Source organism: Cheilinus undulatus, linkage group 5 (genome assembly GCF_018320785.1).
Source record: "Cheilinus undulatus linkage group 5, ASM1832078v1, whole genome shotgun sequence".
In the NCBI taxonomy this organism is placed as follows: domain Eukaryota; kingdom Metazoa; phylum Chordata; class Actinopteri; order Labriformes; family Labridae; genus Cheilinus; species Cheilinus undulatus.
In genome coordinates this window covers 14,452,201-14,468,399 of record NC_054869.1, presented here as the reverse complement: position 1 = coordinate 14,468,399, position 16,199 = coordinate 14,452,201, and the positions used below count along the sequence as shown (strand labels likewise).

The window sequence follows — 16,199 nt, the reverse complement described above, 5'->3', positions numbered from 1 at the left end:
ACCTTGTGCCATAGTTGATTCTTTTACTCCCAAGGATGGTACTATCACCTGTTACCAATTAATCTATTTACCTATGTGATGTTAAGGTCTTTTTTGACCATTCCACAACTGTAACAGTCTTATCTTACCACAATCCCAACATTTTTGGAATGTGTTGCAACTGTTTGAATTAGGGAATATTTCGATTTCTATGAATAAAGTTTATCAGTTTGAACATTAATTTTTTGTGTTTTTGCTGTATTTAATCGAATAAAGGTTGAAAAAGATTTGTAAATCCTTGTATCCTGCCCCCACCCCAATTTTACACAGCATCCCAACTTTTTGGAATTGTGTTTGCACAAACAAGCAACAACCAGTAAGAAGCTGTTGCAGAGTCAAGGCCTATGTCACCACAGTTCAATGGTCTACTCCTTAAATATATCCCAATAGTTGTTAAGCCACAAACTTCTCAGGATCTGGGACTTTTTGGGGGGCCTCAGACCACAGCTAACTAATTGCATTTCCACCGGGTTCCAGTGGTTGAAATACGGGTTGAATACATCACTATCAGGTTTCCAGGGTCAACCAGGGCCAAGACAGCTTGTCTTACTATGTTTCTGAAACATGCATGTTACAGAGGCTGCCTTGGTTCCTGTCTTGTGGTTTAGTGGGCTCCTGGATTTAAACACAGTGGCCAAAACAACGAGGAAGGCAACTGATGCTTGGTCACTAGTGGACAATGTAGCTGGGAGGCCTCTAACCCACTCCCTGGTTTTTGCCTAGGATGGCACAGGAAGCTGGAAACCCAGTCTGACAGTGACTGCTGGGCCACACATCCATTACACTGGAAGTGGTTTTATTCTGCAAAGAGAACACCTACTCATTGTCACTTCAAGGTAACCACCTCTGCCTCTTTGCATGGCTCATACAAATTGTATGTCCAATAACTCTTTCTGATGACACATTTAGACCACTATCAGTTTAACATATACCAATTTGAAAGCCTACACATAGTTATTATAAGATAATCCTTTTTTGACCCTTTATTAATAAAGTGAAGCACAAAGAAAAAATAGCAAGAGAAAATAAATAAATTAGATAGATATGGGATGGATAAAACAAATGAATAGGAGGTAAATACAATTTTGTTACATGGAGAGTTACAATACACACAATACAATATAAGAATGTAAAGATAAAATTCTAAGTGCAGTTTGCCTTTTTGGTCTTGAATGTAATTTTAGGTTTTTAACCTTTTGAAAAATGAGTGAATTGGTTAAACTTTTACTCACAGTTTTTGAGACAATCTGCTTCTTTGGTTGTCCAATTTTGAATGGAATCCTGAAATCACATAAAAGACATGAGAAATGTCAGACATGGGCAACTGGAAAATAACCATATGTAAAGGTGTAATTACCAAGCACTTAGATTGTCATCAGTTGCATGATGGGTAACTAGAAGCTGGTACAGGTCTAAAGGTCTAAAGGCATCCCTGACACAGACAATCTTCAGTTAATTCCAGCCTCTTTGGTGTGTGCACTCAGAGCCAAGTGCATTAACTCTATTTCATCACTAAACACATCTGGCTCCCACTGCAGGCGGATATCACTAAACAGAAGTGGTCGTCTCTTTCCCATTGTGGCTTCACTGCATGACCCCAGCTGGCAATCAAACACAGATGCAAAGGCTGTATTGTGTAGAAAAGCCCAGTTACTCTAATTTCTTGGGATCTAAAAGGAAGCGCTGATGCCAGTGTGTTTGTTTTAGAAGAAAACTTGAGACCAATGCTGCAAACCACTCAAAAACACAAACATTTCATATGTTAGTGTTACAGCAGTAGTTGCACCTAATTTTCAGACTGAAAAATACAAACTTTTCTTCACTTCTGAAAGACAAACACTGACATCCTGACTATAGTTTTTTGGGGAAAGGAAAAAGAAACCTGTTCCTTCTTAGTTAAAACACAATCTTTTATCCCCATTTCAAAACCTTGCCTTTGCCTTAATAAGTTGCTGCTGAGCATCAGAGTGCTTTTTGGAAACCATGAGACGGAAAACACAGTCTTCCCAATGTGCCAGGCTGTGGTTGTCATTGATGTGCCACTAATAGCCTGAAATCTAAGGTATATGATGGACAGTTGCTGCTGACAGGCAGGGTGAGGCAGCAGCTGCGTCAAAAGAAAGGTGTGTAGACTAATGAGATGGAAAAGGGAGGGTGTGATGCAGGGCCTCGTTGTGCAACCAGGGAATGCTACTGATGTGTGGGGAAGATCCCTTTGATGACAGCTCAATCACAGAACTCAACATGGTCATATAACAGCAGGATTAATCTGGTAAAAGAATAATAAAAAACAGGTTTCACTCGTGGCTCAGGTATCAAGATTTTCTTTGATTTGTGGGTTATGTACAGATTCCACTCTGTATCAGGAGCCATTGTCCTGAACTCATCTAATCAGTAAATGTTTGAATGTTCCTTCAGTTTGTTGCAATCTGAACCAAATCCTGATGCCTAGAGAAATTTGTTGCTTTTGGCCCAGAAAACCAGTTTCACCCACTGTGTCATCACTTGGGTGAGCCAACATGGAAAATAACTACAGAAATTACTCAATGCCATCCTACGTGACTCACCTTTCCCCAATTACCTGATCAGCTCGCTATAACGTCACATTACGTGCAACACGTGCATACTTAGATGTCTTTGTTGAAATCTGGATTTACGACACCATGTAATTTAATAAACATAATTCTAACTAGAGAACCAACCTCCTACAGCCAGTCTACAGAGTAAAAGATGCATTTTGACAAGAGTCAGAAACCAATGACTATCAATTCAGTGATGTCAAACATGTCCCAACAAACACCGAAGTTTATAGCTTGTCTTCCTATGCACATGCTCTTCTGTCAGAAGTAGGCACATTACTATAATCCCTTTCTGTAAGTGTGGTGGAGACCTTTGCATACCTAATTCTTAGATGTTTACGAATGAACCCCTGATATGGCAGTATCTAAACATACAATGACAGAACCAACTCATACATGGTAATGGTGTTACGATCAAAGAAATTTGGGACCTGCAGCTGGAGTAAACTGCAAAATAAATCAAAGACATTTGACATTCATTCTTCTGAGAAACATTAAATAGGGCCCTATGGTTTTTTGCATTCACAGATTTGGCTGATAAAAACAGAATCTACTGTTAAAGTTGGAATATCGCGGAAATTAACTACTGAGTGGCACAACCCATGCATCACAAACACTCACCCATGCCTCCAAGCAATAAGCCTGTCAGAGCTGCAACCTGAAACAACAGCAAACACTTCGTAGTTCAACATAGAGCTGTCCAGTGCAGCATACTGTCACATGCGCAACAACTAAATTTGTCCATGTGACGAGTTATTTTAGCTCATTGCACTAGAGAGCCATGGATAGTGAGGTTTGTGTGTACCAGACACACAGCACTGACTTCAGGCTTAACTTGTACTCACCCCCTGAAGGCTTCAGAATCTAGTCGGACTCAAGCTTTTACAAAGGCCTGCAGTCCATACCATGTTACATACGAATATCGATTAACATAATCCCCCATTCTCATCTGCTTCTTCTCTCTCCATGTCTCCCTTGACCACTTGCAAATTATGCACGGCCCATCACAGGTTACAGCTGGTGAAAAGACAAAGTGCTCAGCCTCTGCACTAAATTCTGCTTAAAGGTTCATTTATGAAATAATGCATATTTCCCATCACTGATATTGTTGGTGTTGTTGGCTGATTAATGATCCAATACGTGCCTGCATTTAATGTACAGGTACAATATGAGATGGACAGAAAGACATGAGGAGGAGGAGGAGGAGGAGGAGGGGAGAGGAGGAGATGAAGAGGAGGCAGTGATGGAAGAGAGTTGAACAATGCAGTATCACACCGCATGGACTGTTATGTATTACAAGAGTACAGACAAGTTTAGGTAACAGGTTTACTTTATAAACATCAATCGGAAGGACCCGGTGTTATTATGGATGTACTCAAACTCTTACAATGTTAAATTAATATCTCATAATGTTGGAAATATTACTGTTATCCTGAGTAACATTAGTTTATATCAGGGTTGTCCAAACTACAGCTCATAGGCCAACTGCCACCTGTCAATAAATTCTATCGAATAAACAAATAAAGGGTTATTTCTGTTCAATAAGTAAACATTTTATTCAAAAACATAAATGTGTAAAGGTTAACATAGAATTTCAAAAAAATTAAAAAGAAAAAACTGAACTTGGGTAAAAATAAATTGGGTTTCATAGGGCCCCAATTAAAGGTCTTCTAGCTAATACTATTTGTAAAGATTTAATCATGGTGTCTGTGTAATAACATTTGTTGTTTCTCTCATGTTTGTCCATGAAAACAGATCAGAGTCTGTCCAACAGATGACCTCTACCAAATAAAAAAAACCTCATCTCTGAATCACCAGTTGAGTATACGAGCTTGCCAGCAAAATTGTTAAGACACACGAGATATCCATTGGCTCCTGGCATTGGTTCACAATATCTTTCTACAGGACCAATACCAGCTGATATTCATGTTAAACCAAAGCATCTGGACATGCCTACATCCATTTCACAATAGACCCACAAATATACAAAACAAAGTACAATTCTGAATCAAATCAAAATGTCCAAAAATCAATACTGTTAAATGCACTTTACTTCAGCCTGAATATATTTTCAACTAGGGATGAGTATCTAAATCTGGAACCAACATGGTACAGGTACCAACGCATCTAATACCTACTGGACCGAATTACAACACAGGTATCGATAGTTCATTTCAATACCCCACCGTCCTATATGAAAGGCAATACATTTGTTATGGAATTTGTGTGCTTGATAGTAGTGGTTTCCTTTCTTATCCCATATCTGACTGGCATATTATGATATTTCTGTGACTCATTTAGCAAATCAGGCAGTTTAGGTACTGGTACCGTATCGATTTAGCACCACTATCAGAAAAAAAACAAAATGATGCCCATCCCTATTTTCAAAAGAAGACCGTTTTACCAATTTTGACACAGCAAACCCTGTTTTATTTATTCTGTATGTGTCTTCCGGAGGTACAGACCCCTCCAAAAGTATTGAAATGGTGGGCCCAATTCCTTTATTTTTGCTGTAGACTGAAATCATTTGGGTTTGACACAAAAAGATGAACATGAAACAAGAGATCAACATTTCAGCTTTCATTTCCAGGTATTTACATCTGGATTGAATAAACAACTTAGGAGATAGCTTTATTTCTAACAGAACAACACATTTTTAGGTGAGCAAAAGTATTGGAACAGATAGACTTTAAGCAGATTTAAGTGAATAAGACTTAATATTTAGTTGGAAATCCTTTTCTTGCAATACCTGCATCAAGTCTGTGATCCACTGACATCATCAAACTTTTACATTCTTCTTTTTTGATGCTTTTCCAGGCTTTTACCGCAGCCTCTTTCAGTTATTATTGGTTTTGGGGGGTTTCTCCCTTCAATCTCCTCTTTAGCAGATAAAATGCATGATCTATAGTGTTTAAGTCTAGAGACTGACTTGGTCAGTCTAAAACCTTCCACTTGCTGCCTCTGATGAACTCCTTTGTTGTTTTGGTCATTATCTTGCTGCATGATGAAGGATCTCCAAATCAGTTCAGTTGCATCTTTCTTTAAATTGGGAGACAAAGTGTTTCTGCAGACTTCTGAGTTCATGTTGTTGTTGCCACCATGTGTTACATCATCAATGAGGATTAATGAGCCGGTCCCAGAAAAAGCCATGCAAGCCCATACCATGACATTACCTCCACTGTGTTTCACAGATGAGCTTGTATGTTTGGGTTCATCTGCAGACCCTTTCTTTCTCCAAACTTTAGTCTTTCCATCACTTTGGTAAAGGTTCTTCTTTATCTTGTCAGTCCATAAAATTTGTTCAGAAGGTTTGAGGGTGATCTCTGTACTTCTTGGCAAATTCCAGCCTGGCCTTCCTGTTCTTCTTGCTAATGAGTGGTTTGCATCTTCTGGTGTAGCCTCTGTACTTTCATGAAGTTTTCTGTGAACAGTAGATGGTAATACCTTCACTCCTGCTCTGTGGAGGCTGTTGCTGATGTCACTAACAGTTGTTTTAGGGTCTTTCTTTACAGCTCTCACAATGTTTCTGTCGTCAACTGCTGCGGTTTACCTTGGTCTACCTGTTCAACATCTGTTACGTAATAAACCAGTGGTTTCTTTCTTCTTTAGGACATTCCAAATGGTTGTATGGGCTATGGTCAATGTTTGTGAAATGGCTCTGATGGATTTGCCATCTTCTCTCAGCTTCAGAGTTGCTTGTTTTTCACTAATAGACACCTCTCTGGTTTTAATGTTGGCTACACCTCTCAACTTTAAATGCAGTCTCCAAAGGCAAAACCCAAATCTAAAACTGAGCGTGGACATTCAGCGCTATGTATCGTTTGAATAATCAATGTCATTGGACACACAGTCAAATGTTTTGATACTTTTGCTCACATGAAAAATGGGTGGGTTTAGACTAATAGTGCTATCTTCAAAGTGGTTCATCAGATCCAGGTGTAAATACCTGCAAATGAAAGCTGAAATGTTGATCTATTGTCTTATATTCATCTTTTGATGTCAAACCCGAATGTTTATAGTTACAGCAAATAGTTACAGCAAATAGTTACAGCAAAAAAAAAAAAAAAAGGAATCGGGCCCACCTTTTCAATACTTTTGGAGGGGACTGTATACAACCATTTTCGTTCATTTTGATTTTACATGATCAAAATAAACTAAGTAAATAATTAACTACTGATATTTTACTTCATGCAGCGTCTCCAACTTCCCTCGTACACACGTTGCTGCAGGTGTGCTTACCTGGCCCATTAGCTGCATAGCTAATTTTAGCAACTCTAGTTCTCAGTGTCGGTAATGTTTACATGGCTCTGACTTACTGATGTATTATCAGCATCCATGGAGATGTGACACACTCATTCCACCCTGTATTTACCAAAAGAAAAGTGCTAAGATGCTCAGTGGATTCCACTGCTCCAGGACAGAGGAAGTATGACCCAACTTTTTCAATCTGCTAAGTCTGCTAAATGAAAGTGAGGCACTTAAGGAATGAGTCAAAAGTGTGAGGTCACATCATCGCCACCACCAGGAATTAAAATCATTAGAACAACAGCCAACAACCACTGACTACCAATCTGGAGATCTACCAGCCAATACTGAAGGGACAACAAAATCCATCATTTGTTTCATCTAAAAATATCAGTTCTCCTACGGCATCAACAGTGAAGGATTTACATTTTTGATCAAGAAACTTTTTCACAATAGCAAGTTTGTGATCAAGTTCTTTGTTTGAGGGTTTTCCTTTGTGTATCAAAGTTTTTGTAAGCACCTGATAAAAAGTGACATATATAAGGGCTAAGAACTACATTATCTTAAACTCTTAATATGTTTTTTAACATAAAATAACAATTTACATCTCCTTGGTGCACAGCAGACTAGAGTAGATCTGAAATAACAAATGGGGAAGGTGTTGTGAATCAGGAATCTGTTTGAATTGCAAATTGATTCTGAATTATGATTTGAACTGTGACTCCAGAGTTGGAATTGAATGGAATCATGAGACAATGAAAGGTTCACTCCCTTATAGCACACTGCTAAATGTCAGCCATTGTGATTGTGTCTCTATAAAATTCTTAATACACCTTCACTTTGCTGATATGGTGCTTTAGCCTCTTTATAAAATTTTTGCCCCAGTCATGTTTTCAGTGATCTGGTTATTCGTTAAGGTTTATCTGGTAGGACAGTTTTTACCAGCATTGCACAATGATTGGCAACAGCTTTTGATGTTTACTCCCATTTGAAGGGTGTGTCATGGATAAAATTATGATATTCCAAGCCAAGACCCAATGGAGAATTAGTTAAGACTTAAATATAAGCGTTCCATACAGCCACCAAAAGCTTCATGAAAATGTTTGGTTTCAATGTTCTCTTTTTCTACATTTTGGCAGTCCTGACCATGGCAGGATTTGTTTCTCAGTGACATCAAGGGAGGCAGCACAAATGTAACAGTATTAAGGTGTATTTTCCTTTTTTATGTACCAAATCATACATTTGCTTGGGAAAAAAATGTTCCTTAATTTTATATATTCAGAGTATATCCATTTCTACAAGGAGCCAAAGAAAAATGGTCACTCTTCAACTGCTCATGAGAACTGGCAGACACTCAGAGTGAAGTGTGCTTCAGGGAGGGAGAGGGAAAATGTAGCAGGCAACCAGAGGGAGAGACTGAGAAAGAGGGAGGATGGTAGTCACTGTGAGAATCATTTCTAATGTTTTTTCACAGAGCATTATTTCTGTAGGGGCTGTCACATTTAGAAACATTGGTACGTTAGGTCCTGTGAACCTAGAACTAGTGTCTGACATGGCAGAGACACAGCCACAAGACAACTGAAGACAGAAAACTTCTGTAATACACAAGCTGCAGACCTATATTTGCAGAAAACAGCTTCAAGCTGGGTGATGGCAGGCATGGGTGGTTAAGCTGAGTGTTGTCTTGGAATTTACTGAAAGTATTTTGAAAAATTAGAAGGGTTGGGTATCAAGAAGAACCAGTTGCAAATTTCTAAGATTTGTGGATTTCATAAGGCATGTGAACTTTAGGTTTGTTTTTTGGTTCTTAACATCAACATAAATCATTCAGGATTCAACCTCTGTGAAAATTTTGCTGTTGTACCAACTATATCTGCCAGGACCTGCTGAGCCAACACAACATTATGTCATTGGTGACACAGCACATTAACAAAGTTGTGAGAAGATCAAGGTGGATACAGCAGACAATGGAAATTTTGGCTAAGCTTCACTAAAAATACAATGACACAACATGTGTGATAAAGACTATGGAATGCATACTATTACATTATTGCTGATAGCCCATATTCTGAATTTTTTAAACTCATTTGAGATGATACCGATTCAAAACCGGTATAAAAACTTTTTCTGAACTTGTAATGAAGATGAAGTATGTCCTGTAGTGGAAAGTATCTGTTCCTCTTATTGTGACAGCCTATTTGTTTAAGGAACAAACAAGACAGGGCAGACAATAAAATATTTGATTCTACGTTAAAATACAGATGTAATTTTTTTCAAATACAGATATTCAGTCATGAAATAGTTAAAGCAATTAAAGTTAAAGCAACAGTAAAACTAAGTGTCATGCCTTTTTTGAGAGCTACAAATAGCACTGTAACAACCTCCTGACTAGGAATGGGTGATATCCTATCATTTGCCATATACTGTGAAAAAAACTTTCCAAGATGAGAAAACGGCATTCAACAATAACAATAAACTATGGTTGATGGCGTATGTGCCTGCAATTGTCGCGCACACATAGCCTACATCATCAACTGTGACGCACTCGTAACTCACGTGCAGAAACATAACAAACATGGCTGAAGGTGGAGTTGAAACAGAGGATGAGTTTGTTGCTGAACGAGGAGCTACCTCCATTATCTGGAAATGGTTTGGTTAAAGGAAATCAGAAGTGGAGCAGACGATGGTAATTTCCACAGTGTGCTTTCTTTTACGATCCCCTATTCCTCTGTTTTACAGCTGCAGAAATTACGCACTGCCCCACCATTTATACGAGGAAATAACAGAGCGCTAAGTGTAATATTTAGAAAAATATGAGTAGAAAACTCACATCTCATGCAGATTTTCTATAAAGTTAGCATAATGTAACATTTACAATAACATCGAATGTACATAATATGACAGATAACATAGCAACATATTTTTTTTTTTTACTAAAATATCCCTACATGATTAGATATCTATCTATATAAATAAAATATATTTATATATCTATATTTATATGTAGCTGGTGTAGTTAAGCAGCCAATTTGATACATTTTACCTGGCCAAAAAGGTTGCGTTGAATGGTGCTATTTTTTATCATGATTTATATCGTTATCGCAATATATTCAGCAAAATGTCGTGATAAATTTTTTAGTCCATATCGCCCATCCCTACTGCTGACACACAGGAAGACCTAAAGAGTACAAAATAAAAAATGTGATTTTAATGGAGGGTTTACCTTATTAACATGAATTCTTCTAATTAAACAACAGGTTTTTGGAGTGGTTCATTGAGAAAATACTGACAGAGCATTTCATGCTCGTTCATTGCATCACACTCAGGAGCAAGATTCAGCTGGAATCACATTCAGTATTTGGATCAAGGTAAACAAATCATATATACAAATACTTTAAATACATTTTGGTTGCATACAGGTAAGGAGAGCAGCCATCTGGCCCAGCGTCCTGTGAAAGGACCCTGAAATGCAGCACCTCTGTTCACTTTAGCAATGACTGAACAAGGAGAGATGAGAAGAAATGTTACTGTATGCTGACAAGATTTATGGTGAGGGGGTGACACCTCTTTGTCGCTGCTGAGTCACCAGCACATGGGTATGCAAAAAAACATTATTTATATGGTAAGTCATGGTAAAATCTAAGCCTGTAGTCAACCAAGAAAAACTTGGTTGACTGAAATTACACCTACACACCAACCAAATGATTTGGGTAACAACAAAAAGTGGGAAGAAAACCTTCCCTTAATTTCAAAATCAGTTAAATTTGCGTGATCATGGCATGATAACTGTTTAGCACCATACAGCCTACAAAATTTCTTCAGATCATTGTTTGTATAAACTCATAGTGAGCAAGGTTATTATAGCTTTGGATTTTTCATTAGTTTCTATTTTTATTTCGTTTCCACTCTCTGTGTACGATTTTAGTTTACTTTTAATTAGTTTTGACTGCTGGTTTGTTAGTTTTGTTTAGTTTTTATTTTGCAAAAATGCTTCGTTTTAGTTTAGTTTTTGTGTTAGTTTTAATTTTATGCGGATAGATGTCGGGGCTGAGTGAACGTCACACATTTTAAAAAACATATTAAAACAGGCTACTCTTCACTTATCATTTATTTATTTAATGATGATGTCTGAATACAACTCCAGACATAAAACTACCACTGTGTTAAGTCTTAACCAATCAGATCAGACAATTTTCACCTCCCCAGACTTGGGTGTTGGTGCCAGTCAGTATGGTTGTGTCAAAGACTAAAACTAAGGATATTTTGTCCCCAATTTTGTTTTATTTTAGTTAGGTTTGTAAGCACACTATACAGTTTTAGTTAGTTTTTTTTTTTTTTTTGGGGGGGGGGGGGGTTGGTAACGCTTCGTTTTTATTTAGTTTCAGTTAAGTAATTGATTTTTGAATTTTAGTTTTTAGTTCGTTTTAGTTAACTATAACAACCTTGATAGTGAGAACTTCTAAGAGGACTCACTTGTTCCTGCCTGTGCTGTGTAATTAATGAGCATATATCCGACAGCATGCAGTGCTTACTTACTGAGGTGAAGTGAAAAAAGTAAGCTGATCTGGATTTCATGATCAGAAGACATCATCTTTTCTCACTTCTGCTCTCTGTCTATAGCAGACACTAAGGCTGGCATGTACATTTTAATGAGACGATAAAGGGATTTAATACTTGTATTTGCTGACTGGTAAATTAAACAGGCTGCAAAGTTGATGCTCTGACAGAAGGCAGCAGAAACACACACAGTGCCACTTCAATACAAATATCAAGCATCTCTGTGTCGAGTATATGTTATTTCCAAGTTATTCAAAGCAAAACACTGAAATATAATGTAATATATTGTGCTTGCTCAATATATTTTTCTGAACTCAGTTTCCCACTGCGCTCTCAGAAATGAGGCACAAATATAACTCCATACCTCTCTACCTATATTGCACTGCACTGCTCCTCTCTCACACCTGCGGGTGCAACCAACCGACCAACAGGATCTTGGCTGGATGAGAGGTCATCGACTGACACTGACAAAATGACTGGAAGGTGTCGGCCCTAGTAATATCCCTACATTTGAGCATTGTTTGATATCTTAGTGTGTCATCCTGGGTTATCAGAAACAACAAAAAGAATAATATAAGAGAAAATATGACAAAATGTAACACAAATATTCTAAATTATTATATTTTTCATTATTTTATTAAATCAAATGGTTTTGGTTGTAATTATCAACAAACTTAGTCACTAAAAGCTTAAAGTCACATTATCATCATTTTACACTTTTGAAGGGATTACAAGCTAAAGGATTTTAATCGTGCTGATGTGTGTTTGAGCAACACTGATTTTTACTATTAAACTTTTATATTCAGTGTTTTCACGTGGTCAGTATATTTTGAAGAGGACTAGATTCTGACGATAATTCAGCTCACAGAAAAACGTTAATAATTTCAGAGAGTGTGAATTTTAGAGAACCGCATAAACGTGAGGGAATATAAATATTAGTCTGTGTCTACATTTTCCCAGATACATAAAAAATTGATTTGACTCATTTGATGTCATTGTCAGTAACCCAGTCAACTTGCATTTACAGGGCTATCTGATCTTTGCTCTAATAGGCATAACGTCACTGCCATCAAGTGAGCACGTAGGCAAGAACAAAGACATAACAGTCCCCTCTATCCGGGACACATTATGCACCAACTGGAAGAACCAATGGCTTTTCACGAAAACTGCAAATGTGTACGCCATTACAGGGATAGTGCATCATTTGACCTTGGATATTCCGTGGAGCACAGAGGACCAGTTGAAGACGTTGGGAAGTGGAATTGTTCTGATGATGACCCAAAAGTCAAACCTCTTACGTCACAGAAGCAAGTGTGCAGGCCCTACTGGAATGTATCAGTCAGCAGAGCCCATAAAGGACTCTTTTTACTGGCCAAGCACCCCACTCTTGACCTTGTATTTGGCGGTGCGTGCTGGCAGAAGAGTTGCTTGCCAGCTATTGACCGTTTGACAGAAATGAAAGACGCAGTCTTTCCTACTTGACTACAGTCTTCCCTAAGTGACACTAAGAATGGGTAACCTATTCTCGAAAGAGTTAATGAACATAAACGTCACAGATGAAGTTAAAAAGTTTGTTATGTGACTTAGTTTCTTCAAACACTCAAATTATTAAAACCTCTTTTCAAGTTGCCAAACAAAATTGCCCAATAAAGAAATTGTGCAAAACCTCTCTTGATTGTTCTAAAAAAAAACCTGTCATCTCTGAATCCTGAATGAAACACTAACAGTTACAAAAGGAATACGGCTAAATTTAATAATCTGATATAAACAGATAATAAACTACAAAGAAATTAAAGCAGAGAAAGAGTCCTGCTTAGTTAACAGTTAGGATTTATGATACCATCACCATCAGGGTTTACATTAGCTGGTATTTACCAACTTTTGGCCTGGAATCACATGGAGATAAAGACACAGTAATGGCCAAAATGTCTGGCTGAAAAAAACCCAAATAAATTAACAGTGAATAATTACATATCATATGTTGTATTATCACTTAAAAATGTATTGCCAAGGGAGCTTTAATATAAACTTGAGGTCTTCTGACTTCAACCCACTTTCTTTGTTTGGCTACTAGAGATGTGAATCTTCCAGTATCTCAAGATTCAAGTCCAATTCTGGGGGTCAAGATATGATTCAGAATGGATTCAGAAGGATTCTCATCACAAAATTATATTAACATGTGCCAAGTTGCAAAATAATTTAATATGAATAAAATGAATTGACTTAAGCAGGAAATTTACTAATTAGAAACATATCAGTGAAAAAATGATCATAAATCTGAAGACCTAAATGTTGACAATGCTGCAGAAGAACAGGTGTTATATTCTAACAAGTCACCATGTTAACAGGTGACTTTTGAGCTAAAATTTTCAGTCATCATAGTTACAAAGATGTTAAAACACTGAACTTCCATTATGTCTTACATATGACAATAATGGATAACTAAGAAAGGTGCGTACGTTTTTGATATCTGTTATTAACCCAGATGCATACTAACCTGACACACCAGATGGATGTGTTTCACACATCCATCTGGAAAACCTTCAATACTAAGCATTTGGGAAAGGACAGAGGCTTTGAAAAAAACTCCAAGTGTGATTGGATGAACATTCTGTCACAACTTTACAGGCCATTTAGAACAGCAAAGCATGTGATGTATCCCCGACCGAGGTGCGCTTGCGCAGCTACCAAGGAATAATGCGAACCATGGTGACTATAGACATGTCAGTATATGATGTTTTTGAAAAGAAAACTCAATGCTGTTCTCTGTTCTTCTTTTAATGAAGAGATGCCATCCAGTTCTGATAAAAGCGCTTATCGCTTTAGTAGCATCTACACTAAGCTCTTGCGCCATAATTGCACCAGCCTCTTGTTGCTGCTTGCTTACATCATGACTCCGACGTGCCTGAAAGTACTGCCCCTCGTCGCTGATTGGTCCAGTCACTTTCTAACTGGGCCCAAGCGGTTCAGGTGGGAGCTTTGCAAGGTTAGATGCACACAGCGTTTAGTCACTTGTTAAACTGTAACACAGGTTTTTGACATGAAACAGACGATAGATTATTTTTACTGTCCACATTACAAGATTACAATGAGATTACAACAGCAGTAACACAACACATTGCCAAAAACATGGCCCCTATGAGTGTTGTTGAAAAGCCAGGATTTAAACTATCATCAAGAACACCTGACCCAGAGATGTACATGTCAGTAAGAGAAAAGTTGGCCAAGCAGTTAATAAATGTGACCCACTTATCCACAACTATGGATGTGTGGTACAGCAGAACCTGTGAGCCTTATCTCAGCCTAGCAGTACATTACTTAGACAAGTAATGTACTGCTAGGCTGGGAGTTAAAAAGATTGTGTCCCTAAACAAGCTTTTTTTTTTTTTTTAACCAAATAACCACAAAGGAGAACTACATGCACAAGGTCTGAAAGATAGTCTCATGGCAAGGCACTTGTCAGAAACTTGCCAGTAGTCCCATCATCACAGATAATGGGGCTACTGTAATCGAAGCTGTGAGAATTGGAGGGGGGGGGGGGGCGCGCAAGACAGCAGTGGTTTGACCATCACTGCATCTTGCGATTAGTATTTGTGTAGGTCTCCCTAACCCTTAATCAGTGAAATAATGTAGATTTTTTCCAAAATCAGCAATAGAAACAGAACAGAGAACACATTTTAGAACTTTTAAGTCACAATAATAGACAATAGAAGATATAGAGGGGTCTACTTTAATCATCATACTGGTGTCATTTTATGCATCAGACATTTATACAGTAATTTAAAGGGGGATATTTCAAAATATCATGATACAGATTGTGTATTGCTATATAGCTTAAGAATACTAAGATATTAATATTAGTTTTAAGTGGTATTGCCAAGCCCTAATGACCTTGTGGTCTCTCAAACTAAAGGCTAAGAGAATTTTTCCTTTTCTCCAGAGAGATCCTGAGTTGGGTCAGGAACAAGCACAGATGGGAGCCTGTAAACCAACTAACACACTGTGTATTATATAGGGACATCATCTAAATAAACTCATATGAGAAAAGAGTCACTAATCAGATATGAACAAAACATGTTCATCAGTGTACAAATACTTTTTTTCTTGTTGTCATTTGGCTGAAAATGACAGCACAGCCTTGTTTGCTGTTGTTTACTTTCTCATGGACATCACCAGCTGGATGGAAGATCTCCCATTAGGAGACTTGCAGATTCAGCGAATATCTGTGCAGATCATCCATGCAGACTATGTCATAAAACCAACTGTTCATACCACCTCTCTTCATTCACTGAACACACATATCTATCGTCATCTGTGGCTCCATAAAAAAAAAATCACTTCATTGAATTAAAATGTCCAGATCTTGAAAGGAATAATCATATACTGCATATATAAGGTTGTCAAAATGACTTACTTTTTCAGTGCCATGTATCATCAGCATGATATCTGTATTGTATGTCAAAGCCAAACTAACGAAATCAGCTTAAAAAGTTATTTTTATTGTCATATATAAAATTTCTGCCAATATATACCACTGATTTATTAGCTGTGAAATTCAGCATTCATGGGCTATATATGCAGGGTTAGGGTCTTGCATGTCTTTTTCTTTGTTTATCCTCATTCCTCAAACTTTAAAGTTACTGTCATAAGAACCAATATTTCAGGTCTGAACTTTAATTTCATATACCTGTTTCAATATCGGTATCGGCTACAATGATTTTGGAAATATAGGCATATTGGATACGGGCAAAAATCAAATATTGTGCATCCCTAATTTAA

General features: G+C 37.6%; 1 protein-coding gene across 1 annotated transcript in view; it reads right to left on the bottom strand.

Annotated features, from left to right (window-relative positions):
• bin3 (bridging integrator 3) overlaps positions 1 to 16,199 on the bottom strand; it is a 46,083-nt gene that overhangs the window by 26,415 nt on the left and 3,469 nt on the right. The window contains exon 2 of the mRNA XM_041788517.1: positions 1,272 to 1,320. Within this exon, the coding sequence (XP_041644451.1) occupies positions 1,272 to 1,320 (49 nt within the window). The remainder of the gene's footprint in view (positions 1 to 1,271; positions 1,321 to 16,199) is intronic.